Raw genomic sequence first — 26,472 nt, 5'->3', positions numbered from 1 at the left:
TTTTTTAATATTGTATGGTAAAAGCTTGGAAGCAGTTCATTCACGCCACACATTTTCCTTGGCAAATTGGGTGAGGGGCCAGGCGGGGATACTAAGTACCTTCTTGCAGAATTTGAGCTTTCATTAAAAAAAAAAAAGTTAAATTTCTAACCCCCATTGTAATGAAGATAATTTTCCAAATGAGACCTCCTATAGTGCTGTCTGCCCCAAGCCTGCAGACAGCCCAGTGCCTCTCTATAAGCTCATAGTTTTTCCCAAGCACAAAAGAGTGAAATTGATGAGATTCCGGCCATGTCTTCACTATGGAGCTAAATCAGCACTTCTTTAGCAGATGTGGTGAAGACGTGCTAAATAGATAGGAGAGTGCTGTCCTGTTGATTTCTGTACTCCACGTCTCTGAGAAGAGTAAGGGAAGTCAGCGGGAGAGCATATTCACGTAACTGAAGCAGCATAACTTAGAATGATTTACTATGGTAAGACCTGGCCTCAGGTTCCCTTCACTGCTATTATTCAGTAGCCTCTGGGTGCCAGTGAAACTGACATGAAGCAACAGATTTCAATCTGTTTCAACCTATTGCTGCTTTGAAATCAAGTGTGGCAGCAGCATAAAGCAGGAGCTATTCAGGAGGCAGAAGGATACAAACAATTGAGGCTGTGGCGAGGGGTGGAAGAGACCACCTACCTACTTCCATCACCCAGACAATAAAGATTGGGAACTCCTGGACAGGCAGCAGAGAGTGTTTTTCACTTTGAAAGCCACCATCCCCAGCTGTTGAACGTATTAAGTAGTTGATGTGAGAGAATTCCCCCTCACAAGCAGGGCATAGGACAGGCCTGTGGTAGGACTCCAGCAGCTGTTGAAGGATGGAGATGGGGAGGGAGACTGGGTCACCAGAGTATTTGTTGATAGTGCCCTTTTTCTCACAAATTTTTCCAATCTATTCCTGGCTAGGTGTCTGGTATACTTCTCAAGGCCTGAACACTGATGAAGTGGAAAGTATTAGAAATGTAACTCATGAGAGGTATTACCCACTACTGCATATGAGGAGAAATTCAAAGACGCCGTGTCCTTTTACTGGGCAAAATTATGTAATAGGTCTATTAATATGACTCTCAAGAGTTCAAAGGAAATTTGATCGGAAAACAGACATGTTTCCAAGTATTAATTTTGGAACATAAGTAGTGTCTCTTGAGACTATATTTAATGTACTTATTACCCAATTTGCTTTTATGAAATGACCCCAACAAAGACTGCCGAAGTGTTCCCATGAGTTCTATACAAGACTACAGGTATATGGAACAGACTGCTTTTTAATTATTTGGACTTTCATAGATTATATTTTAGCAGATACTCCTGGGTTAGAGTTACCCCTGTTGGTGCAGGATTGGAAATTCTGATTCCACCACGTCTAAGACGGCAGCTGTCCTGGAGAGGGAGTTTTGCTGGGGATCCACAGAAGCCTGCTATTAGAGATTCCTAGGGGATGTACCGAAAATACTGCATATCTTGGGTTCCTAGATCCTGTATTGTCCCAGGCCAAGCTCCATTTGTTGGCTAGCACAGCCCACAGTTCTAAAGATCTCCAAGGCAGAGGGAGAGAGTACAAACAGTTTGTTCCCCAAGCAAGGCTGCAGATTTGTGTTGCCAGGAACCTGCAGTCTACATTATCCCAGCAGAAGCTAAAACAAATCTAGTCCATAGGCTTAAATGGCTGCGAGCATGGGACTGAGTTGACAACAACAGTTTGCCACTAATTGTTATTTTCTGCCGTATGCTAAGCTAACATTTTTCCCATGTGAAAATCAAATTATAGCCAATGACAGGTGTTGACTCCCAGAAGAGCCGTTTGGGCACAAGCATTCCCAATGGCAAAGGTACAAGCAGGAGCCTGAAGTATACGCAAGCTTCACCTTTCTGCTAAATTAGTGTTCTGTTAAAAAAACCAACCAAATAATATTTTGAGGTTTCAGAATTTTTAATGTAATACGGCTTGACAGCATACAGTGCTGATATGCTAAAATACTCAATTCATGTTTCCTCAACGGAAACTTAAACTTAACAGACTCTGTAATTCATAGCTTACAAACAGCATTATTCATACAAAAAGCTGTGGAGATGACGACATTTCTCTAGAGTATAACTGTAAGTAGATAATTTACAGAATGTTTGGGAAACGTATTCAATCTATGATTCTGTGTATTAAGAATGGAACCCAAAACTATCAACAAAATGTGTGGTTACTTGATTTTCCAGATTTAGTGCATATTTTAAAAAAAAGTGAATTAACCATGAATCAGTTACAGACTTAAAAAAAGCACATAATCACCACCTCTTTTGGGAAAGCAGCCTGGTTTTTATAGTAATTTATTGCTGAAGTAATACCACCCATAAAATATGAGCTCATCATATCCAAAACCCTACTATATATTTGAAGCCAGTAAATCAAAATGTCAGCTTTGCTTGCCGAGTTTGATTATGGTATTTGACAGCTCTGGATTCCTTCATTTATCCACACACAAGATAAATCACAGGCAGCAATTATTAAAGCGTCTTCATACTGCCCTGCCAAATGTGCCTCAAACCTAACTTGGAGGGACAAGTCTCTATGGTTAATTCTCCATGTCCAATCTGTCTAATTTCTCTGCTAAGGTTGCCATCATGTGTCTAGCCTCAGCCATCCACAACAGAGCTACCTAATTTACTTCACTGGGGCTATGCTATTAAGGATCTGGAGCAAAGATGTCCATTACTTTCAACTGTGACAGGACTCCTGACCGCTACACGTCTTCAACCAACCATTGATTTCCACTTATGCCACTGATGGGCCAGACATAATTTAAACAAGTAGCGTAGAGAAGAAAAAATGTTTTTCCTTATCAATTTTCCTCCCACCTCATTGCCTTTCATTTTCCTCCTCTATCTTCAATTACAAATATAAAGTAACTGGCTAGTTTGTCTAGAGGCTGATCAAACAGATATGACAAAAATTAGATTTTATAAATATGCAACCCTTTGACAACAGAAGGAAGAGAAGGTTTTACAGCCTGCTTATTTGACACAAAATGATTCCTTGGTGTTTTAAACATTAGGCACCATAAAATAGTTTCAGACATCTTAATACATGTATACCATGCTTTGGCCACAAGGGTATAGCACCATCTCTTGAAAAGATGCTTAGCTTTTAATGTATTTTTGCATGCAAATATATAAGAACTTAAACTTTAGGATAGCATTCTCACAACAAAGTCTGCTTAAATTATGTAAAAAATTTAAATATTGTAAACCAAAGGCAAAAGGAGTCTTTTTTATGACTAACAATATCATATCTCTGTTCATTCAAAAATGTGCAGTGAAGGAAATCTTTGGTTTTTCAATAGAATTCATTCCAACTTCCTTTCATTTTTACATGGTTACATCCATGCCTTTTAGGCCATAACACACTGATGTTTATTCAGAATTAACCACCACATTCCCAATTTTTAAATGATAATTCATCTTTCCACCCTTGTAAAACCTAATTATTTATATCTTCATTGAAGGTACTATAGTTTAAAAGTTGTTGTGTACTTGCCATAAAATTTTAAATTCATTTTAAGAATGAAGTCTGAATTTTTAAAGACCTAAAACATGATTTGTGGTAGCGCAGAAGTGGGCACAATAATAGGGGATTATTCTAAAGAAAAAGTTGTACATTGTAAAACTATGTACAGCATGATGCAAAAATCTCATTTTTTTCCACATCACCTATATATGGCTTTTAAAAAAACTTACTGTATTTATCTTTTACTGTATTTATGTTCATTTTATGGACACTGGACAGTTAAGTCAGTTGAATTATATAAGTCACTGTAAACAGACTGTCCAATTGCTTATAACATGCTTTTCCGTCTGTTATGGTCTAATGGTCAGCACTGCGCAATCAAGTATAGTGCAATTCAAAAATAGCACAATGAAAATAAAAATTAAGTTTTGCAATATTTCAAAAGAGTCCACAGCTGTTATGTACAGAAACTGAAGTGACTTTTGTTCGCTAATTTGTTTTCCTAGCTACAGAGCTCTAAATATTTCTCTTTAAAATAAATGGCTTGGAATAACAGCATGAATCTACTACCCAATGCAGATTAGACACTACATTTGTTAAGTTTCTGCATAACATGTTGTGATGATGGAGCAAGAGGAACTTTGTCAGAGTGGAAGGTAAAGATCCGTCTAGTACAGTGGTCACTATTTCACAGGAAGTATGGTTGACTGCTGTTTTTAGTTTAACAGAATTTCTCAGTTGCAACCTGCCACAGAAGATTACGTATATCATTTCAGAGCTGCACAAGGCTGCTTTTCCTATACACACTACCAGCATTTCTTAAAGAATGCATGTTCACTACTGCTAGAAAACTCCTATGTCATTTAAGATATTTAGAGATACATTTTTATACAAGAATATAATCTAAAACAATGATTTAGTATGTTCATCAGCAATCTAAAGATGTCCAGTTTAAACACATCAGAACAAAGTACAGTCTTTTAGAATATTCAGAAATGTAAGCTACTTTGGAAGCTTTTTTTTGGTTAGTACAGATGTTGATTTTTCAAGACACCCACCCTCATCTTTTAATTAGTTCTCCTCCAAATGTATTGGAGGGCAGAAACAGCCCTTATTCAATTCACGTTTTCATCAGAAAAGGGATGACTTTTGGCTTTATCAAAGTATCAAGAAAGCATATTAGCCAATCAAGATAAAAAGGAAGAACTGCAACTTTGACAGCTGTGAAAGATTTATGTTCAGTGTATACGAACAAGAAGGCTGAAGTAATAGCTACAAATAAGAGTCCAATTGTTCTGTGTGAAGAATCCCTTTTCTCTAAAACATTGTTCTCAAAAATATACAAATCCCTCCATTTAAATAACCATCCCCAGCTTTCCTATCAGAAACATACTCCATTGTTTGCCCATTGATCCCTTCATGTATCATCCTTTGAATACAGACAACTACTCCACTGATTTCAAAATTTACATTACTTTAGTGGAAAGTATAGCTAAAGTCTTGAATACAAAAATGTTCTAAAAAATCTGATCTTACAAAGTCTGGTGCAGTTACTATGTCTCAAATTGAAATAGGTGATGCACTCCACACAGATCTAAATATAACTTTACTAAAAAGGAATGGGGTTTCCAGTCTTTTCCCTTCTACCCAAGTAAATGAAGTCTGAGATTGCCAACACCCATGATGAGCAGATGAGCCTTGAGGACCTTTGAAATCTCCACACAATGCAATTCTAGCAGCAGCAAGGTTTACTGGTTGTCTCCTTCAACCCTTCTCTTGCGAACTGTGTCCATAAGAAAAGAGAAAATACAATTATAAATCTGTAATAATTGTCTAAGGAGCTCCACAATATCTCAACAGTTAACAGGACAATTAGTAGTAGTTAACCTTTTAAACTACAATTCTTTCAGCTATGTAAAATTTCATTCCAAACAAACAGTTAATTAATATTTAGCACTATTCATCATTTCAAATTTGCTTATTAGCAACTCTGAGTACCTTATTTCGATACTCATGAACAATTTAAGATTTATATGGTAAGAATTAGAGTATAATAATGTCATATCACTTGAAATTTGGTGAGCAGATTCAACAGTTATTCTTGACTTCATATATACCATTCTCTAGCACTGTGCTTAATTATAGTTCTAATTAGGAATATACAAAAGCTTCAGAACACTCTAAGACTTGGTAAAAAAACTTTACAATATTAACACATGTTCAGTAATCTGATAATCTTCAGTCCATTATCAGAGTGAATAAATTTTCAGATCTCTTAAAACAATAAATTACACAAGGGACGAACAAAAGATTGGTGAATAAAGTTACTAAAACTCACATGCTATTTACAGTTAAAGAATATGCAGTATTGACTGAATGATTGGAGTACGTTTAATGTTTAAAGTAAAACCCTGATGTTCTACGTAGCGTATAAGTGAAATAATCAGTTTGTCTTGCATTTTCTCTTTCCTGATCAAATTAACATCTCCTTTTTTGAGTAGATACAGTGGATTTGAAAATGGATTAAAAGTTTTAAGCGCCTCAGGTTAGATGGGATGTTTCCACATTATATTTTTTAAATTAGAAGTTACTATATATTTGCAGAAAACAAACCAAATATTAACAGTGGTTTAAATACTTAATCATGATATATTAATAAAAAATATAAATGCATCTGTTACAGTTTTATATAAACCAGGTTGTCTGTCTTCCGCTTCAAATTAATGAACTGAAAAGTTTTAATGCTATATTGTAAAATCAGAGTGGGATAATCATTTTTCACTGCTAGAAAAGATACTCCACTGATGCTCGAATATGGAGTTTACAAGTTTTAGTACTTACAGAGACCTACCATCAACGTCTAAAATGTACTTACTCATTTAAAAAGTAACCTACAAATATTTAAACTGTTGCATTCTTAGGCTCTCACATTCATCTCCATTTTTTTAGTTTGATCGCAAAAGTAGATGAAGTGGTTCATACTGCTGGGCCTTCTCACTGTAGTCCAATCATGCAGTTAGAAATAAACTGGCACAGGGTCTCAAGAAACAAGAACAGGGGTGCAGGACAGCATGAGAGAAACATGAGGAGAAAAGGTGTAGAAAATTTGTCAGAAGAAACGTACAAAGACAGTGATGTGAGACTAAACATTTCAGTTTCAGTGCTCAATACCCAACTGGGTATTCACAATAACCTGTCTCTGTAGCTTCAGGGCTGGAGAGATGAAAAGGCTTTTGCAGAAAATTTTACTCGTATACTCCAGACTAAGAAAGCAAGAAAAAAAAGGCAAGATATCAATAGAAAACATAGAAATAGATTTTCAGCAATTAAATGCTAAAATCAGAACTGGTGAAAAAAACAGGAAAGTTCACAACTAGCAGAGAAGCACTTGAAATATGATGATACAAGAGAAAAGATCAAATAAATTGTTCTGAAATGTAGGCCATTTCAGAGGTAGCTATGTAGTATGTCAGGTGCCTTCATGCTCCCTTCAAATGATATCTTTCCTCCTGTTCCTCTCTCCCTGGCCTTTCACAGCTGCTCATCTTCCCCACAGACAGCTTTCCTCAATGGGAGCCCTGGACCCTATCACCGGCCTCTGAAACCTCAGGCCTCTGCTCTCAATAGGTCCCCCACTAAGTTTTTTTGGACCCTTGGAAACTATTCTGGCAAGCACCTGCCCCACTTCCTGTTCTGAAGAGATACCCCTCCTGAACTATGGGGTATGTGGGTGGCATAACCAGAAAGAGGAACCACTTAGTAAGGAGGAAAAAAAGTAAAAAAGGTAATTCTATTTAATGTGGGAAATTTAGTTATTGTTATTTAGCTGGAGGCTTTAGTGTAGGTATATATAATGCATTACCTGAGTTCTTACATTATGTTCATAACTAAGCTGCCTCATTCAGTTAGCCACATCTGTGGTGATGAGTCCTGGAACCCTGGCAACAGGGATTAATTTAGTCTCTGCACTGACCTCCCAGTTCACAGTAGCTGCAAGATAGGGGATATGCCCTTTACTTGAAATTAGGCAACTATCCACTATCCCAAGTCAATGGGTTTGGATGATCAAGTAACAGGGTTCTTATTCATTTTTCCTATTTTGCATGTCAGAACAAAGCCACCATCAGAAATACTCTTCATCCTTTTGGAATCCAGGAGCGAACATCTTCCAGAAGAGACAAGGAAAGTTGATTTTTTTAAAAATTAGTAATCTCAATGTATCCTTTAAAGAAATACTGAATCTTATCCAGGGAAAAGCCAAATGTATATGAAACTATAAGGCATGTTCTGCTTATGTCTTGTCTGGAATTCTTAATTTTTTCTAGTTTTAGAGAATACTGAAGAATTCTGGACTCTAGCCTGGGAGCCTGGAGAGTCTGAAAACTGAATAAAAGGGGGAAATTAAGAGAGGAAAAAAAGTAGGAGAGTAGGACTCAAAGTAAAGGAGAAAACTGGAATAGAGTTATGTGTGTATCAGGGGCATGTCATAATTAAAACACAAAGCAAAAACACTATCTGTGCCATTAGCTCATTCAACAGTCTACCAGAGAGGTCTTACCCAAATCATTATTTTTTGTGATAGCTGCAGCTGCCCTGGTTCGCGGTCCCTGTTGTGTGAAATGGTATCCAAATTTAAGGATATTTGTGTTCTCCTCAAGCATTTTGGCAATTTCCGTTTCTACAAGTGTTCCCAACTGCTGCCTCTGTTAACAAACATTACAACTTCAATATATTCATATTCATTTACTACAAAAATCTAGAATATTTTTAGTATACTTAGGTGACAAGTAGTCCTCTTCACATCTACTGATTTGAAAGACATGACAAGTTCAGACTACTGGTCTCTCTCTATTTTAAGCACCAATCACCAAATTAACATGGCACCAATTTCAAGTGGATACCTATTTGAGTTTTAAATCAAACTTATGAAGCTTCCCATCCTCATACCCCTCAGTTATACGCCTTTCTTCTCCTTCCAATTGTTGGCTCCCTCTATATTTGATTGTCTGAGGCCTATCTGCTGGCCCTAATGATGGCACTCTTGCAAGTTTCCCCACACTCTTGGGTTTCCTAAAAGGTTCTGTGCATCCTGGAGCACAGCAAACAGGGTAGCATTCTGGGGCTGTCAAGTCTGTGGCATCTAGTAAGATACTAGTAGCTACAGAGACATTTCTGGACCTGCTAGACTAACATTGTAAAGGTAAAATGGAGCAGAAAAAATTTACTCAACCCAGCATGAGAGTTCAGTTAAAGGGGTTTATGTAGACTCACCCATTAAAAGCAAGTTTTTCCCCCTCTGCCACCACAGAGTAAGAGCAATCAATTGTTTAACAAATTCTGTGCAATAACCAGAATCTCTCAGTGTTTAGTTAGAACACTAAGTGAATCCGGCAAGAAAGTATGTCAACAAATTTTAAGAAGTAAAAAGACTGACTACTCCCATTAAGATGCAAAAAAGATGCACATATCAAATTATGTTTTTCTGTTGTAGTAATATGTTTCAATTACGAGACAGCCTAGGCACATGGACTCTTTTCACGTAGAAACTCAGAATATACTCTACAGTTAAAGTCTTTATACTGCTTATTAGTTAAACAAGCTAGTTTATTCAATTTAAAGTACATCAGCAGCATTTTAACTAAATATTTAAGAATATTTTGTTCTTTTTATTCCAAGCAATGGAATCTACAGGGCAGTTAACCTAAATTTTCCATGCTCCTCACTTGAGAATGTCAAGCAGTTACCCAAAAGGGAAGTCTATTCTTAAATGAATAGAACTATAACTATATAAAAACCATAGAAATGTAGGGCTGGAAGGGACCTCAACAGGTCATCTAGTCCAATGCCCCCACCATACACAGACCATCCCTGACAGGAGCTTGTCTAACCTGTTCTTAAAAAACCTCAAATGATAGGGATTCCAGAACCTCCTTAGGTAACCTGTTTTGGAGAGGCTTAAGAGTCCCTAGGGAATTCTCCCTCAGAATGGGAATAAGCCCCATCTCTTGCTCTGACATCTGAGGATCTCTCTAGACAAGGATAAAAAGGTCTGGTTTTAAAACACGTTAGCAAACATTTAAAAACCCTAGGCTAGACATGGCACGTTGTATTTTAACATGTCTTAGCTGGTCAGAGTGAACCACAGATTTCCTCTCCCCTCCCACCAGTGTTCACCCTGACCAGCTAACACATGTTAAAAACAGGCTTTGACCCGTGCGCTCTACATCCCATGCAGTGGGATGGCTCTCTAAAGTATCCTGACCCACTCTACTGGAAGGTAGAGAGGGAAGCTGTGTGACATGATAATACCTGTCCAGCCCAGCCTTCTTCCATTTCATCCTGTGTTTTAAAGGCATCTCTCAGCTACTTTAAATATTGCTGATTTTTTTCATCCCTCCTTTTAATCTTTTTATTTTGGGTGGTCAGGAGGATTTCCACCTAGCCAGCTGTGATCTCCACCAGACAGTTAAGGGTTTTTAAAATATTGTACATAAATTAATGTATACATACTATTTTTCTCTTCCCCTATCCTTAATCACCATATAAACTACATAGAAATAGAACCTTTATTTTTCAGGGGTTCATCTCTTCCTGCTCTATTTTAAATCCTAATTCTTCATTTTCAATATCCCCACTGCTTGCTTGGGAAACGATCTGAATGATAAAAATTAATGAATAAGCGATGAAACAAGCAGCCCGTCATTTCCGAAAAGGCATTTAGTCTGCCTTCTTCAATGGATGGAAGTGTCCAGTACAGGAAAGCATAGGAAGAGACTAACAAACATTTACATTTACTTAGATACAAAACAGTTTTGTTTTTAATTAAAATATATTTGAAAATGTCATGAATCAGCAGCTGTTTTCTCAAAGGTAGATCAGTCTGTTAGAGTAGATAGAGTGAGAGCGCAATTCAGCTTTGCTCACCTGGTTATCGATTCTGACCTCTGACAGGGTTTCATTCTCTTTTAGTGCATCAACCAGTGCCATAATGCCAACCCCAGTGATGAAATTTGATTCTATATTTAGACTTTTCAATTTTTTGTTCACTCTCAGCATATCTGCAAAAGCCTTGAAAAGCAGGAAAAAGTAATGAAAATTAAATAGCAAATTGTACTACAGTAAACTTAACATACAGGACCAATGGAGCTATACTTGAAAAGCAGGAAAAAGTAATGAAAATTAAATAGCAAATTGTACTACAGTAAACTTAACATACAGGACCAATGGAGCTATACTAATTTACACCATCTGCGGACATGGCTCAAAATCGGCAACACTTTATAGGTTCTTAATGTAATTTTACAGCCTTTCATCATTCATTTGAGACTGGGGAGAGAATCTTTAATCAGCCTTTTCCAATGCAAACAAGTTTTCATTTGCGTAGTACACAATTAGGAAAGAGCCTGCATCTTACACTTGTTGCAAACTAAAAACCTTCACTGAATATAAATTGTCTCTAATTAGCACATTGGCCCAAATCCACTTTATACGCCTTTGCAGAAAACTCTTCTCGGCACACAATGCTAAAGATTAAAAAATAACTGACTTCTGGTTTGCTAGCAGGTGAATTAGATTTGAGTGATGTAGAGCCAGGAGATTTGATTTCCAAAATACTAATAATCTCTGCCCATTTGATCATATAAAATACAAGAGACCTGCTTTTAGTCACCAATACCCAATAAAGTACATGTAATTAGAAATGGTTGGAAAATGCCATTTTGTCAAAATTAAACTTTCCACGGGAATGCATTTATTTTGACAAAATTTCCAGTAGAAAAAATTGAAACCGAATTTCAATAAGGTCAACACATTTTATTAAATTAAGTTAAACTGTAGTGAATTAGGACCTTCAGGGTCCATTGTATTACAAATGAAGTTGTGTATGTGTTATTGTGGAATTGTGTGCAAGTCCTCTAGGAAGAGGGGGATGCTAATGTAATTCCTCCAGTTATCAGCCCTTGGAAGCCACGTCCTCCCAGAAGTAGGCATATACTAGTTCAAACTGGATTCTACAGGGACCAGACAGACAAATAAATGTTTTTTTGGACAAATAGCATGGACAGGCCTTCTTCCTGACCCAGCAAATGGACAGGACTGCTGGCCCATGGGGGTCCCAAATCCTTAGCGAAGAGTTGGAAGGTCCTACTAAGGCCCCATAAGACTGTATGCTTGTTCTGAAAAAAGAACAGGAGTACTTGTGGCACCTTAGAGACTAACAAATTTATTTCAGCATGAGTTTTCGTGAGCTACAGCTCACTTCTTCGGATGCATAGAATGGAACACACATTCTATGCATCTGAAGAACTGAGCTGTAGCTCACGAAAGCTCATGCTGAAATAAATTTGTTAGTCTCTAAGGTGCCACAAGTACTCCTGTTCTTTTTGCGGATACAGACTAACACGGCTGCTACTCTGAAACCTGCTTGTTCTGAGTTGAAGCTGTGATGAATGTTGAAACCACAAGGAAACCACTTGGGTGAGGTTCTGAAGGACTGCTCCTGCAATAGTCCATGTTGGAAGGGGTGATCTTGGTAAGCTTATTAGCATGCATGTAGATTCTTTATTTGTTTTTAATACATCTTCTCTGTAGTGCTTTTACCTTAAGAATAAAATAGGCTTGCATTGGAAGTGCTGTATGGTACCTTATAACTGTCCCTGAAGAGAAAGTAAGCAGGCCTGCTTAGCCAGAGTCTCTTGCTGGGATATCCCAGTATAGTCAGATGCATATGCAGCTTGGAAATACTCCGGTTAAAAAGGAATACGATGTGTGTCTCCCTCTCAAGAGAGATGACAGCCAGGGGAGCCTGAAGCCTAAAGTGGAGGCTTTGCTGGACCAAAGAGGAGGAATGCCCTGAACTGTGACATCTTAACACAACAGTTCTTCAAACTGAGGCCTGCATACACCACAGGTTCAGGGAATGAAACTGACAACTAAGCAGTGGTGGACTGGTTGTTGGGAGGGGAGTAGGTCCACACGAGGCTCTCTCACGAAGTGGTCTAGAATGAAAGAGTTGAAGAACCACTTCCCATTCACCTAGTGATTTTAACGCAGTGTTGCTATAGCCGTGTCAGTCCCAGGCTTTCAGAGAGACAAGGTGGGTGAGGCAGTATCTTTTACTGGAGAAGCTGGTCGAATAAAAGATATTATCCCACCCACCTTGTGTCTCTAGTAGGTGCTTTCAGAAAGCTTCTTTAACTTCAGGGTGCTAAAGGAAAAAAATTGTTTTCCATCCTCTGGAATACCAGGAGGTTTAAACAGCTTGCAGTTCAAATCAACCCCACTTCCCAACCCACAACAAGAGCCTACTTACAACAGCAACAGGGTCATTGCTTCGAGTGGCTGCAAGGCTGAAACTCTTCACATGGGTGTTGGTTTCCAAAGCCTTAGCAAATTCTTTCAATGTTGGAATCGGGATGTTCTTGAATTAAAAATAAAATATACCTTTTGTACATTACATTATATCCATTACAATGAATATTTTCTACTCAGCTCTTCCCCATTATCATCATCTTTCTACAGAGAAATATACTGGGCTACCACTTCTCCCTTACTGGTATCAATAACCAAGTCCCACAGCACAGGCTTGGATGTGGATGAAGGGCAAAATCATATGCTCGACTCTTTGCCTTTTAAAATCACCTATATGCTTTCTTTACTGTACTCAAGCCAATACCACATTAGAATTAGACTAGAATATCTTGATCTGTAAAAGCTACCAGAACAAGAAAAAGTGTACAAATTGAATATTCTACTAAATGCCTGTCTGCATATTAATCAGTATCTCATTAAGTTCTTCATATTTCACAATTTGAGAAACACTAATGAGAAAATGGAATTAATAAATAGAAATTACTTCGGAACACAAAGTAGATCCAATTACTGAAGTCTAGTTAACTCTATTCTGTTATACTAATTCAGGAACAACTGCTAATTTAGAGTTAGAAGTATGGTTTGGTGTACTAAAACTGAATGGAATAATTTTGGTCCGACACTGCTAAGAAATTTGCAACTCATTGTGTATTTGTACATTTTACAGGTGTGTATAATAGCAGGGGGTTATGTCTGATATAGTGTACAAAATTCCCCATCCAATTTTCTGCTCTTAGTGGAAGCAATAAGAAACCTGGGTTATTTTTTGCACGCCAAAAATGTTATGATTCTGTTCTGATTTATCTGAATAAGTGGGAAAAAAAACCCCGATTCTATTTTAATCTTCTTTAAAAGTTTGACAGCCAAATTTATGACTGGAAATAACCAAAACTACCACCAGCATCTTTTATATGACAACACAGTAAGATACTATATACAAACATCACTCGGTTTCTAATAACCATAATTGATAACACTCCTCCATGAACAGAATTAAATAAAAATTTTAATTCAAAGTTTCTGATCTGAGATCACATACGCCACACGTTTATTGGAAAAGTTGCTGCATTTACAAATTAGCCAATCAAAGATAGTTTTAGAAGTACACAGCTCAAGACAAAGACTGGATTATTTATTTTTAGAGAGATGCTCTAGATCAGTGGTCTCCAACCTTTTTACACACAATATCACTTTTTGAATTTAAGATGAACTCAGGATCTACCCTGCCCCTTCCCCGAGGCCCCGCCCCACTCACTCCATTCCCCCCTCCCTCCATCGCTCCCTCTCCCCCACCCTCACTCACTTTCACCGGGCTGGGACAGGGGTTGGGTGCAGGAGGGGCTGCAGGCTCTGAGCTGGGGTTGAGGGGTTCAAAGTGTGGGAGGGGGCTCCGGGGTGAGCCTGGGGCAGAGGGTTGAGGTGCAGGAGTGAGGGGTGAAAGCTCTGGGAGGGAGTTTGGGTGCAGGAGGGGGCTCCGGGCTGGGGTGCAAGGTGCAGGCTCCAGCTGGGAGGCACTTACCACAGGCGGCTCTCAGACGGCAGCACAGCAGGGCTCAGGCAGGCCACTTGCCTGCCCTGGCCCCACTCCCAGAAGCGGCTGGCTGCTGACACGTCTCTGTGGGCCCTGGGGGTGTGGGTGGCAGCAGGTCTCCGTGCACTGCCCACGTCGCCCTTGCAGCTCCCATTGGCCGTTTCCCATTGGCTATGGGGACAGTGCTGGGGGCAGGAGCAGCGTGCAGAGCTGCCTCCCCCTACTGTCCCTCCCAGGGGCAGCAGAGAAGTGCCAGCAGCCAGCTGCTTCCGGGAGCAGTGTGGGGCCAGGGCAGGCAGGCAGCCTGCCTGAGCCCCACTGCACTGCCAGACTTTTAGCAACCAGAAATCACGATCGACTAGCAGAGGCTACAGGATCAACCAGTCAATTGCGATCGACTTGTTGGTGGACCACGTCTCTAGATCAAAAGAAATTATTTTGGGGAAGCCCTATGTCTTGTGTTACACAGGAGGTCAGTCAAGATGAGCACAATGGCCTTGGAATCTATGAACCTATAAAAGCCACATTGAAAAGTTATTTTTAGGTGAGAAAAACAATGCAGTTATTGTACCCTCCCAACAATTACCTTTATATTGTTCAGATTAACTTCAACAAGACGAGAGTCATTATCTTTAATCCTTTGCAAACTCTCCTCTACATGTGTGGGATTTGGTGGTTCATCTGAAAATGGTATCGTCCTTTCACCTTTTACTATGTCTGAAATGTAAGACAAGGAACATGAATTGGACACCTTAAGTGTAATAAACGGTACACATACTAGTTATTACATCTAGTCAGCTAGTCATCTGCCAAAACTTTTAGCCTCTGCCCATCCTGCCAAAAACCAAGCAACATCACACCACGTTGTCCTCTTTTGGCCATACTTTCACACAGTAACTTTTTTTTTTTTTAAATAAGTCCTTGTGTCACATCCACAACAGTTTTTTTTTTTTTTAAAAACAGATAGGAATTGGATTACAAAAGAAAATATTAAAACCCAGACTCAATCACAAATAAAATACATGTTCATTCATTCCACTTTTACAAAAAGTGAGTATATTTTATCTCTTTTTATTAATTTCTACCCTTTCCACAGCTCATCTAACAATTTAATATTTTATGTACAAGCTTACTTTTGACTTGGAAATGAAATGCTTTTTCTGTATCAAGAATATAAGTGTAACATATTACATAGCTTATGCTGCAGTAGCAAAATGACTGGATACTTGGTATTGTACACAGGTTTTTAATTTAGATCTTGACTATAAATACTCACCTGTGAAGCTTTCATTGCTGACACCATTACTACTTCCTACTATGTCACAGAACTGAGTGTTTGTTATCAAGTTGTGCATTCCCAGGATAGCTGTAAGAAAAGAATTTTTAGTGTTCCCTGATGTTTAAATTCAGAAGCTGAAGAATATTTGAGAGATTAATAATTACATCTGGTTGGAAAATGTCAGCTGTTCAGTGAAAAGTGTTTGCCATTTTATTACTAATTCTAATAATTTAAAGCCATTAAGAGGTTTCTGACTTCTATTTGGCCTGCCTCTTTTCAAAACAGCCACCAAAGTCCCACCAATAGACATCATACACCACAGTCAAGTGTGCAGTTCAACCCACATATAACAGATGCACATAATTACATTGTTTGCTGCTTTGTCTAAAGCTAGTTTTAGAAGGCATATAGCACCACGTTCCCACATTTGAGGAAGGGATGTAGCACACATTTACTCCAAAAAAGCTGCCAGTTTAGGGGAGATCTTGCTTAACCCATTTCTTACTTCTTCAGATCCAAAAACAGTAAAATGGTGAAATATTTTTGGGGGAGGGAAGATAATTTGTGCAATGCTTTTTCTACAAACCTCCAACAATGTGTAACATGACATGGTTCAGTTTCTAAGGGTATGTCTACACTACGAAATTAGGGCGATTTAACAGAAGTCGATTTTTTAGAAATCGATTTGATACAGTCGACTGTGTGTGTCCCCACTAAGCGCATTAAGTTGGCGGTGTGTGTCCACAGTACTGAGGCTAGAGTCAACTTTCGGAGCGTTGCACTGTGGTAGCTATCCCACAGTTCCTGCAGTCTCCACCGCCCACTGGAATTCTGGGTTGAGCTCCCAATGCCTGATGGGGCAAAAATATTGTTGCACGTGGTTCTGGGTACATGTCGTCAGGCCTCCCTCCCTCCGTGAAAGCAATGGCAAAAAATCATTTCTCGCTTTTTTTCCTGGGTTACCCATGCAGACGACATACCACGGCAAGCAAAGAGCCCACTCAGCTCACTGTCACCATATGTCTCCTGGGTGCTGCTGGCAGACGCTGTACTGCAGTGCTACACAGCAGCATCCCTTTGCCTTGCCTTGAGGATGGCAGATGGTACAATACGACTGCTAGCTGTCGTTGTCGTCCCATGGGAGCTCTTGGCTGACCTCGGTTAGATTGGTTGGGGGCGCCTGGGCAGACATGGGTGCTCCTGGCCAGCCTCGGTGAGGTCGGTCGGGGGCGCCTGGACAAAAATGGGAATGACTCCAGGTCATTCTCTTCTTTAAGTTTCGTCTAATGGAGATTCAGTCCTGCCTGGAATATCATGATAGCTGGAGGCTTCTGCCTCAGGCTGCTCTCCCAGTTGGCAGCACCGAGCAGTTGGACCTACCCCTGCCTACCCCTTTCTCCCATGGCTCATGAAGCCTGGACAGTAGTAAGGAGTTCAACTATAGGCTAAGCAAGTGCGGAATGGTGGTAGAATGTGCCTTTGGATGTTTAAAAGCTCACTGGCACAATTTACTGACTCTGTTAGACCTCAGCGAAACCAATATTCCCATCGTTATTACTGCTTGCTGTGTGCTCCACAATATCTGAGCGAGTAAGGGAGAGACGTCTATGGCAGGGTGGGAGGTTGAGGCAAATCGCCTGGCCACTGATTACATGCAGCCAGACACCAGGGCAGTTAGAAGAGCACAGCAGGGTGCGCTGTGCATCAGAGAAGCTTTGAAAACTAGTTTCATGACTGGCCAGGCTACGATGTGAAAGTTCTGTTTGTTTCTCCTTGATGAAAACCCGCCCCCTTGGTTCACTCTACTTCCCTGTAAGCCAACCGCCCTCCCCTCCAACCTTTGATCTCCGCTTGCAGATGCAATAAAGTCGTTGTTTCAAATTCATGCAGTATTTATTAATTCATCACACAAATGGGGGATAACTGCCAAGGTAACCTGGGAGAGGTGGGGGAGGAGGGAAGCACAGGGATGGGGTAGTTGTAGGGGCACCCCCCTAGAATGGCATGCAGCTCATCATAGAAGCGGCATGTCTGGGGCTCTGACCCAGAGTGGCCGTTTGCCTCTCTGGTTCTTTGGTAGGCTTCACGCGGCACTGCTGTGCGTCCCTGTTATAGCCTCTGTCTTTCATGCCCTTGGAGATTTTTTCAAATATTCCGGCATTTTGTCCTTTGGAACGGAATTCAGATAGCAGGATTCGTCTCCCCATACAGAGATCAGATGAAGTACCTCCTGTTCGGTCCATGCTGGAGCGCTTTTGTGATTCTGGGACTCTATGGTCACCTGTGCTGATGAGCTCTGCATGGTCACCTGTGCTGATCAGCTCGCTACACTGGCCAAACAGGAAATGTAATTCAAAAGTTTGCGGGGCTTTTCCTGTCTACCTGGCCAGTGCATCTGAGTTGAGAGAGCTGTCTAGAGCAGTCACAATGGAGCACTCTGGGATAGCTCCCGGAGGCCAATACAGCTGAATTGCATCCACACTACCCCAAATTCAACCCAGCAAGGTTGATTTCAGCACTAATCCCCTCATCGGGGAGAAGTACAGAAATCGATTTTAAGAGCACTTTAAGTCGACAAAAATGGCTTCGTTGTGTGGACTGGTGCAGGGTTAAATCAATCTAATGCTGCTAAATTCGACCTAAACTCATAGTGTAGACCAGGGCTAAGACAACTAGACTTCATGAAGCAGTAAAGACCTTCAGTCTTTGCTTGGTTTCATGTGGCAAAGATACAGTAATATTTACTACAGAGGATCAGGCATTCATGAATATGCACAAACACACCCATGCTTTAAAAACTAACCTGCAAGGTCACACAGTTCTGTATCTGTGGCACTTGTCAAAGCTTCCTCCAGTTCTGGATCAAGAAACACTTTTTCTTCCATGAAAGACTGTACAGGCTTCTGCTTGGGGATAAATATTTTCCCTGTGTGTAGGGCAGAAATAAAGAGTCTGAAATTCCTTTGTATTATATGGTTAGTCAGTTTTACTCATCTCACATATATACACACACAAGTTTAGCTCTCCAGCCTGAACTACTGCCTTATAAAAACAAGCATGAACTGTCACTAGCTAGAAGACTGAAATCAGCCCACCAAAACCAAGAATGCTAATGGCAAAGGGGCTAATTTTGACAAGTATGCTGGAATTAATTTCTGCCTAATTTGTTTTTGGAGAGTTGGTGGTGAGAAAGAGGGTGCGACAATGGGAATACAAACATGAAGATCTAGCATTGTAAGTAATGTGGTATCCCAACCCTCAATATTCATCTTTTAAAGCAAGATAAATATTTGCTAAATATTTTCTTTTCCATTTATATTAAGTTTTCTCTACATGCACTTCTCTAGTAGTGCTTCAGGATTTACAGTGACTGATATCACTAACTGCACCAGGAGAGACCACTACCTGGAAGAGTTTTAACTTGGACTCATCAGGTAGGAGAAATAGAAAACCTTATCTGAAGTTTCAGATTAAAATGTATTCATTTTATTTTTAGTGATACACATTCTGCTTCTGATTTTGGACGCAAGGGCTTTAAAATGAAAAAAAGCCCCCTACCTGAGCAGTCCAAATCAAGGGCAACGTACGTGAATAGCATCTGAAGAAACTGAAAAGGCAAACTAAATTTGTTAAATATTTGCATACCCAAGGATGCTCTTTTCTAAACTGAGGTAGGCCTTGTAGCAGGGTCAATGAAAATACACTGGAGTTAGAATAAGCAACTACTGATAGCGCACTAAGTTTCTCAGTTATTGCAGACAGAAGATGGGAGAAGTTATTTTTAGAGGACATGCAGTAAAAATAGTCCTCTGGATAGTTCACATAGTGCTTTGCATACATCAGTAATTGACAAGTCAATCTAAAAAAATCTAAGAATGCAGGAACTCATTCTAGCATTTATCTTGGAGAAACTTCAGACTTCAAAGATTTAGGGCTTGCTTTTTCAGAAGCACTGAGTACCCATAACTCCAAATGAAGTTAATGAGAGCTGTGGAGACTCAAGTCCCTGGAAAACTAGGCCGCTAGGCACAAATGGATATTGTAAGCAAACGTTGATATTCCTTAGCAACAGCCATAAAGTTTCTTTACTGTGTAAGTGATGAATACCCCATTGTTGCAAAAGCACAATGTATGCTAAGAGTTCAAGCTTAAAGAGGCAGTCAACTTTAAATAAAAAGGAATTTATACTTGAACTTCTCTACTCCTGTTTCAAATTACACCTAAAATGACTAATTGCAAAAGAGACTAGAGAAAAGTGTCTCATTTTTTCAGTCTGTTTACTTTGTACAGTCAACAGCAGAGTATGGTCAATTCCCACTGTTTCCTGTATATATGGGTCTTTCACAAAGCAAGAGAGAAGAAAAATAAGATGGGATTGTGCTGAACAAAGTTACCTACAACTTGAAGCTTTCATTTGTATTAGCTAAGATAATAACTAAAAGCCTTTTTTGGCTGTCAGAAAGTTGGCTCCCACCTACAAATATGCCAGGAAAGACTAATGGTCACTGTACATCTCTAGAGGCCAGTTATACCGCTTAATACTTTCACAGAGTTAAAACAAAATGTTCCTTAAAATGTTGGATGTTTATTTTTACCCTTTACCAAAAAAAAACAAAAACAAAAACAAATAAACCTGCTCATTCTTTAAGTTAAGCCTGAATTGCTTTTCACTGAATGAATCACTGTTCAAGAAAAAAACACACACCCAAAAGCAATGAGAGCCTTGGGAACGTGACATTTGAGGCTGCAGAGGCTAAAGCTCTCATTAATATGCCTAATATGACTCACCCCTATTTAATATAGACATTCATTTAATTTCCTGGAGTTAAGTGAAAAAGGAAGCAAACATACTTTAAAACAATAGTGATTGTTACGTGCCTTTAGTGACATTTTCCCCCTTCTAACAAACCTGAAATCACTATTACAAACTAGTACTAGAATAGATATCGCTAAAATGTATATAATTTACTTTTAAAACTTAATAAGAGCATATTTCCTTACTACTGAAACAATTATGGAAAAAACACGAGGGCAATTAATATTGGTACAATATGGCAAGTTCTGACCATCCATTCCCCTCCTTTCAGCCCAAAGGAGAGTTTCATTGTATGGGACTGCTTATTTATGGTTAAGGATACAATTTAGTCATGTATCAGAGGGGTAGCCGTGTTAGTCTGGTTCTGTAGAAGCAGCAAAGAATCCTGTGGCACCTTATAGACTAACAGAAGTTTTGCAGCATGAGCTTTCGTGGGTGAATACCCACTTCTTCGGATGCAAGCAGTGGAAATTTCCAGGGACAGGTGTGTATATATAAGCAAGCAAGAAGCAAGCTAGAGATAACGAGGTTAGATCAATCAGGGAGGATGAGGCCCTGTTCCAGCAGCTGAGGTGTGAAAGCCAAGGGAGGAGAAACTGGTTCTGTAATTGGCAAGCCATTCACAGTCTTTGTTTAGTCCTAAGCTGATGGTGTTAAACCTTAGGACTAAACAAAGACTGTGAATGGCTTGCCAATTACAGAACCAGTTTCTCCTCCCTTGGCTTTCACACCTCAGCTGCTGGAACAGGGCCCCATCCTCCCTAATTGATCTAACCTCGTTATCTCTAGCTTGCTTCTTGCTTGCTTATATATACACACCTGTCCCTGGAAATTTCCACTGCTTGCATCCGAAGAAGTGGGTATTCACCCACGAAAGCTCATGCTGCAAAACTTAATTTAGTCATGGATTCTGTGACTTTACCAGACCTTCATGACTTTGGATTCAGCTGTCAGCAGGTGCAACAATGCTGGGGCCATGCACCCTGTCCCCATGGCTTTGGCCAGAGGCCAGAACCATGTGCCTCCCTGCCTGTCCCCTGCCCCACAGCTTCAGCCAGAGCTGGGCTGTGCACTCTCGCCCCACAGCTTCAGCCAGCACAGTGGCTGTGTACCCGCTCCCTGCCACTTTAGCAGGACCCGTTCATACCCATCCTGCACCCCTGCAGTGGGGTTGGGGCTGTCAGTCCCCTCCCATGGGGCTCGGGCTGTCATTCCTTCCTCCTCCTCCCCCCCGACAGCCCTCCTCCCTGGTATTTTTAGTAAAAGTCAGGGACAGGTCACAGCTCTGTGAATTTTTGTTTATTGCTTGTCCCTGACTTTTACTAAAAAAACTGTGAAAAAATCTTAACCTTCAGGCTTGACTACACTGGCAATTTACAGCACTGCAACTGTCTCACTCCCCTGAGCGCAGCAAGTTTCAGCGCTGTAAAGCGCCAGTGTAGACAGTGCACCAGCGCTGATAACTACACCCCAGTGCAGGTGGGGTTTTTTTTGTTTTGTTTTTTTTAAGAGCGCTAGGAGAAAGTTCATTAAAGCTCTTAGGCTATGGCTACACCTAGCGCTGCACAGTGCTGCTGCGGGAGCTCCCGCGGCAGCGCTTTGAAGCGCGAGTGTGGTCGGAGCGCCAGCGCTGGGAGAGAGCTCTCCCAGCGCTGTACATACTCCACCTCCCTATGGGGATTAACGTACAGCGCTGGGAGCCAGGCTCCCAGCGCTGGAGCTCTGATCACACTGGCGCTTTGCAGCGCCGCAACTTGCAGCGCTGGAGGGGGTGTTTTTTCACACCCTGCTGCAGCACTGCACATCTGCAAGTGTAGCCATGGCCTTAGACTAGTCCTTAATCACTGCTAACTACAAGGTGGAACAGATTGTTTAGTAGAAGTAGTTAACACATATTTCAAGGGACCATTCAAGGTGAAGTGGCCCATTAACACCTCCAGTCACAGGCAGAAAAGGAAGGGGAGGGGGGGAAAAAAGCACTTTATGGGAGGAGGAGTTGGTAGTGCCGGAGTGGGCAAACTTTTGGCCCAAGGGCACATCTGGGTATTGAAATTGGGATGTGGGAGGGGGCGCTCTGGCTGGGGGGGTGCAGGAAGCTGCTCCGGCCTGGGATTGAGGGGTTTGGAGGGCAGGAGGGGGATCAGGGCTGAGGCAGGGGGTTGGGGCATGGGAAGGGGTCGGGCTCCAGGCGGTGCTTACCTCAAGCAGCTCCCGGAAGCAACGGCACATCTCATTTCCAGCTCCTATGCAGAGGCGTGGCCAGGTGGCTCTGCAGGCACCGCCCCCGGAGCTCCCATTGGCAGCAGTTCCCGGTCAATGGGAGATGCGAGAGCGGCGCTTAATGTAGGCGCCAGACGGGGGACATGCCACTGCTTCCAGGAGCCATGCAGAGTTGCAGCATGCGCATGTGGAGTGGCCCCCGACCCCAATCCTCGGCTGGAGCCCCAGACCATCCTAGAAGGTTTATCTACATTGCTTTAGGGATTCTTCAGGATGAAAAGTGCAAAAGCAAGCTATTTTATGATTCTGCACACTCTAAATCCCCTTTCTGCAAACAGTGATTATGTAGCTCTGTGGTGTCCAAAACACTAGTCCTCTATTAAATAAAAACTGACAGCTGCTAATTTTCTAGTCACTCTTACTGCAAAGGACATTAGGTCCTTTGCAACTGCTACAATACTATTCACATTAACATCCAAACTTAGAACGTAATTATGACCATTTCAATACTGTTTTAGATAAACCCACCATAAAATCTCAATTCCACAGCAGCAATATGTGCCTATTCAATATTCTCATCTAAAACATTCTTTTCTTCAGATTCCTCAGTCATGCTAGCTAGTCCAAGCTCCACTGCGACAGACCATCATGCACCAGGGGCAGGCTAGCTAGGTCACAAGCCAATCATCTGAGATATTTTCCTCATTTTGAATATAAATATTTGTAACTTGCTGTTTGGATTGAGACTAAGTTTAGAATTTTTAAATATCTCAGTGACATGGGACTTTATTGGCGTGTTTTTGCTTTGAATTTTGGGATGTTTAAACAACTTTGGTTTTAAAATTCAGACTAATGCATGAAGACAGAATACACATGCTACAGTGAACATAGGCAGCAATAAAATCCCCACAAACAATTATGGTTGTTTGTTGTCCTCTCTATAATGCACTGATGAACCACCACAGCAACACATTAAAGAGCAGTCTATTGATTTTTGGTTTTCCTCCACATATATGGAGTTGGTATAACAAGACACAAACAAACCAGTGCCAGCATCATGAAGCATTTTCATTTCTAAGTATTCTCATTTTGGGGAGTTGTACAACAGGGCACATTAACTCAGGGGATGTTCTGTGCACATCTGAAAGTAGAAAGCAAACCTATTTTCTTACATTACTGTACTGAATATAGTCATGATATAGTAGTTGGTAATGCACTCCTCGGGGCTCCTTCACAGATGCCATGTGATTCTTGATGACCAAAGAGCAATCAAGAAAATGTGACGTTACAGTCGTGATTCATGCTGAACAGAACCTTTGAATGAATGGGAGATTTTGGGGATTAAGTGATATCTGATGTTGTAAAAGCGTTGATTTGATTTTTGTCAGCATCACATGCTGAGACCCAAAATGATTGTTAATACCCTATCTACTAATAAATGTTAATATATGGGAAAATGTGTCACTTTTTACTTGGTCACGTTTTAAGTAACCTCTGAATCATCCACGGCAGGATATGCAGGATTTTAGAGAGTATTTTATATCTATTGTTTCAGTTATTTTGTATAAATAATTTTAATTAAGATGAGGCACTTGATAACATTTACAGACTGGCAAATAAGCCTCAGAACTTCAGAACACAGAAGGGGAATGTGACGGGTTGGATCACAGAAACCCGCATGGGGCCACCAACTGATGAGCCAAGACTACTACTGCCCCTGCTTTCCCTGCCCTCCCAGCTTGGGACCTCAGTGTCCTGCCTGGTTTGAGCCAGACCCGCTAGCCTGCTGCAAACCCAGACCCAGGTCTGAACCACATCCCCTAACAGCTGTAGGCTTAAACTGAAAGCAGCTTAAGAGGTGTTCCTGCCCTTAACACTAGATGCCCAACTCCCAATGGGGTCCAAACCCCCAATAAATCCATTTTACTCTGTATAAAGCTAATACAGGGTAAACTCATAAATTGTTCGCCCTCTATAACACTGATAGAGAGATATGCACAGCTGTCCCCCCCTCCCCCCCCGCAATCCCCAGGTATTAATACATATGAGTAAAAAGTAATTTTATTAAATACAGAAAGTAGGATTTAAGTGGTTCCAAGTAGTAACAGACAGAACAAAGTGACTTACCAAGCAAAATAAAATAAAACCTGCAAGTCTATGCCTAATACAGTAAGAAAACTGAATTCAGATAAAATCTCACTCTCAGAGATGTTTCAATAAGTTTCTTTCACAGACTGGACACCTTCCTAGTTTGGGCACAATCCTTTCCCCTGGTACAGCCCTTGTTCTAGCTCAGTTGGTAACTAGGGGATTTCTCATGATGGCCGCCCCCTTATTCTGTTTCACCACCTATTTATATATCTTTTGCATAAGGCAGGAATCCTTTGTCCCTCTGGGTTCCCATCCCTCCTTCTCAATGAAAAAACACCAGGTTAAAGATGGATTCCAGTTCAGGTGTCATGATTACACGTCACTGTAAGACACCAAGCCTTCATTCCTCCCAGCTTCACTCACAGGAAAGTCTGCCTGCATCCACAGTCAATTTTCCTAGTTGATGAGAGCAATCAAGATTCCAAACCACCATTAATAGCCCACACTTTGCATAATTACAATAGGCCCTCAGAGTTATATTTCATATTTCTAGTTTTAGATACAATAATAATACATTCATACAAATAGGATGAACACATTTAATATTATCCTGTGAACTGTATGACTTCCTGCTAAAACCCCACAATCCCCAGGGCATCTCAGGACTTCATGCAATTTTTGAAACAGTTTTATCAGCACGGAAGTCCATATTTGTATAGCTATAACAGGTGATATGAAACAAGCTTATACAACTATTTAAGTTTTAATTCTGCATATTCTGAAACTGCCAGTACAGACTGTTCCTCTGACAGTCTTCCCATTGGACTCTATCACAAGACTCTTGAAGTCAACGCTCTCATCTACCTTTTTAAGATAGGGAGGCAGGGATTTGAGCTAAATGGAAGAAAGGTCAGCAGAGGTTTATGAGATGGTGCAGCTTTGTGGGGATGAGTGTACCTTTCTCTGTCTAGTAAGTTCAGAAAGTGTGCTTTAATAAAGTTTTTAAATGAAGGTGTCAGACATTGGCTTCTGCTGGATATATTTTGGTTAGTAGGTCTTAACAGCAAAGTTAGAAATTGTACCAATGTGCAGGAGCAGTGCAAGCACCATAAAAGGGAGGGGAGGGCCCACAGGTGCCCAAACCATGGACCCACCTCTACCCACTCTCCCTCTCCCCTGAGGCCCCACCCCTGGGCTGCCCTTCCCCCAAGACCCCGCCCCTTCCCCCATCACTTTTACCTTACAGCCGGTAAAAAGTGTGTGTGTGTGTGTGGGGGGGGTCATAGCCTCCTGATCCCCCTGTTTCAGTGCCCTTACCTGTGTGTGATCAACCTTTGGCTAGTTTATCATTTAAGTCACAGTTTCTCAAACTTATAGTTTAGACCACTTCTTAACAGAGCTGGTTTTATGGCACATTCATGAATGCATAACATCCTTGTTGCAACTACAGCAAACGTTGCCATGGAAAGTAATATAAGGAATGGATGTTTAGCTGCCTTTAATGCAGTAAGTGTTGTGATTCCCGCCCCCACACTCCAACTCCCAAGCTTTGGCTCTTCATTTCATCTCCCCTTCTGCTTCTCATAGCTAGAGGCAGAGGAGGAGGGGGTCCAGCACCAGGTGA

General features: G+C 40.8%; 1 protein-coding gene across 2 annotated transcripts in view; it reads right to left on the bottom strand.

Moving 5' to 3' along the window:
- Positions 1–1,957: 1,957 nt before the first annotated feature.
- The window catches only part of LOC120373244 (tropomodulin-3-like), a 55,622-nt gene continuing 31,107 nt past the window's right edge, over positions 1,958–26,472 (bottom strand). Inside the window, exons 4-11 of one of the 2 annotated variants that reach the window (XM_039491403.1) lie at positions 18,525–18,647; positions 15,719–15,808; positions 15,029–15,159; positions 12,853–12,960; positions 10,467–10,610; positions 8,101–8,245; positions 6,736–6,805; positions 1,958–5,325 (exon numbers count right to left, since the gene is read on the bottom strand). In XM_039491403.1, coding sequence (XP_039347337.1) covers positions 6,750–6,805; positions 8,101–8,245; positions 10,467–10,610; positions 12,853–12,960; positions 15,029–15,159; positions 15,719–15,808; positions 18,525–18,647 — 797 coding nt within the window. In that variant the 3' untranslated portion in view covers positions 1,958–5,325; positions 6,736–6,749. The remainder of the gene's footprint in view (positions 5,326–6,735; positions 6,806–8,100; positions 8,246–10,466; positions 10,611–12,852; positions 12,961–15,028; positions 15,160–15,718; positions 15,809–18,524; positions 18,648–26,472) is intronic. The other variant, XM_039491404.1, reaches the window with a different exon arrangement.

The sequence above is a fragment of the Mauremys reevesii genome, linkage group 10, assembly GCF_016161935.1.
Source record: "Mauremys reevesii isolate NIE-2019 linkage group 10, ASM1616193v1, whole genome shotgun sequence".
Taxonomy (NCBI): domain Eukaryota; kingdom Metazoa; phylum Chordata; order Testudines; family Geoemydidae; genus Mauremys; species Mauremys reevesii.
Note: the sequence above shows the minus strand (reverse complement) of the source record. Positions and strands in the feature narration are given on the sequence as shown.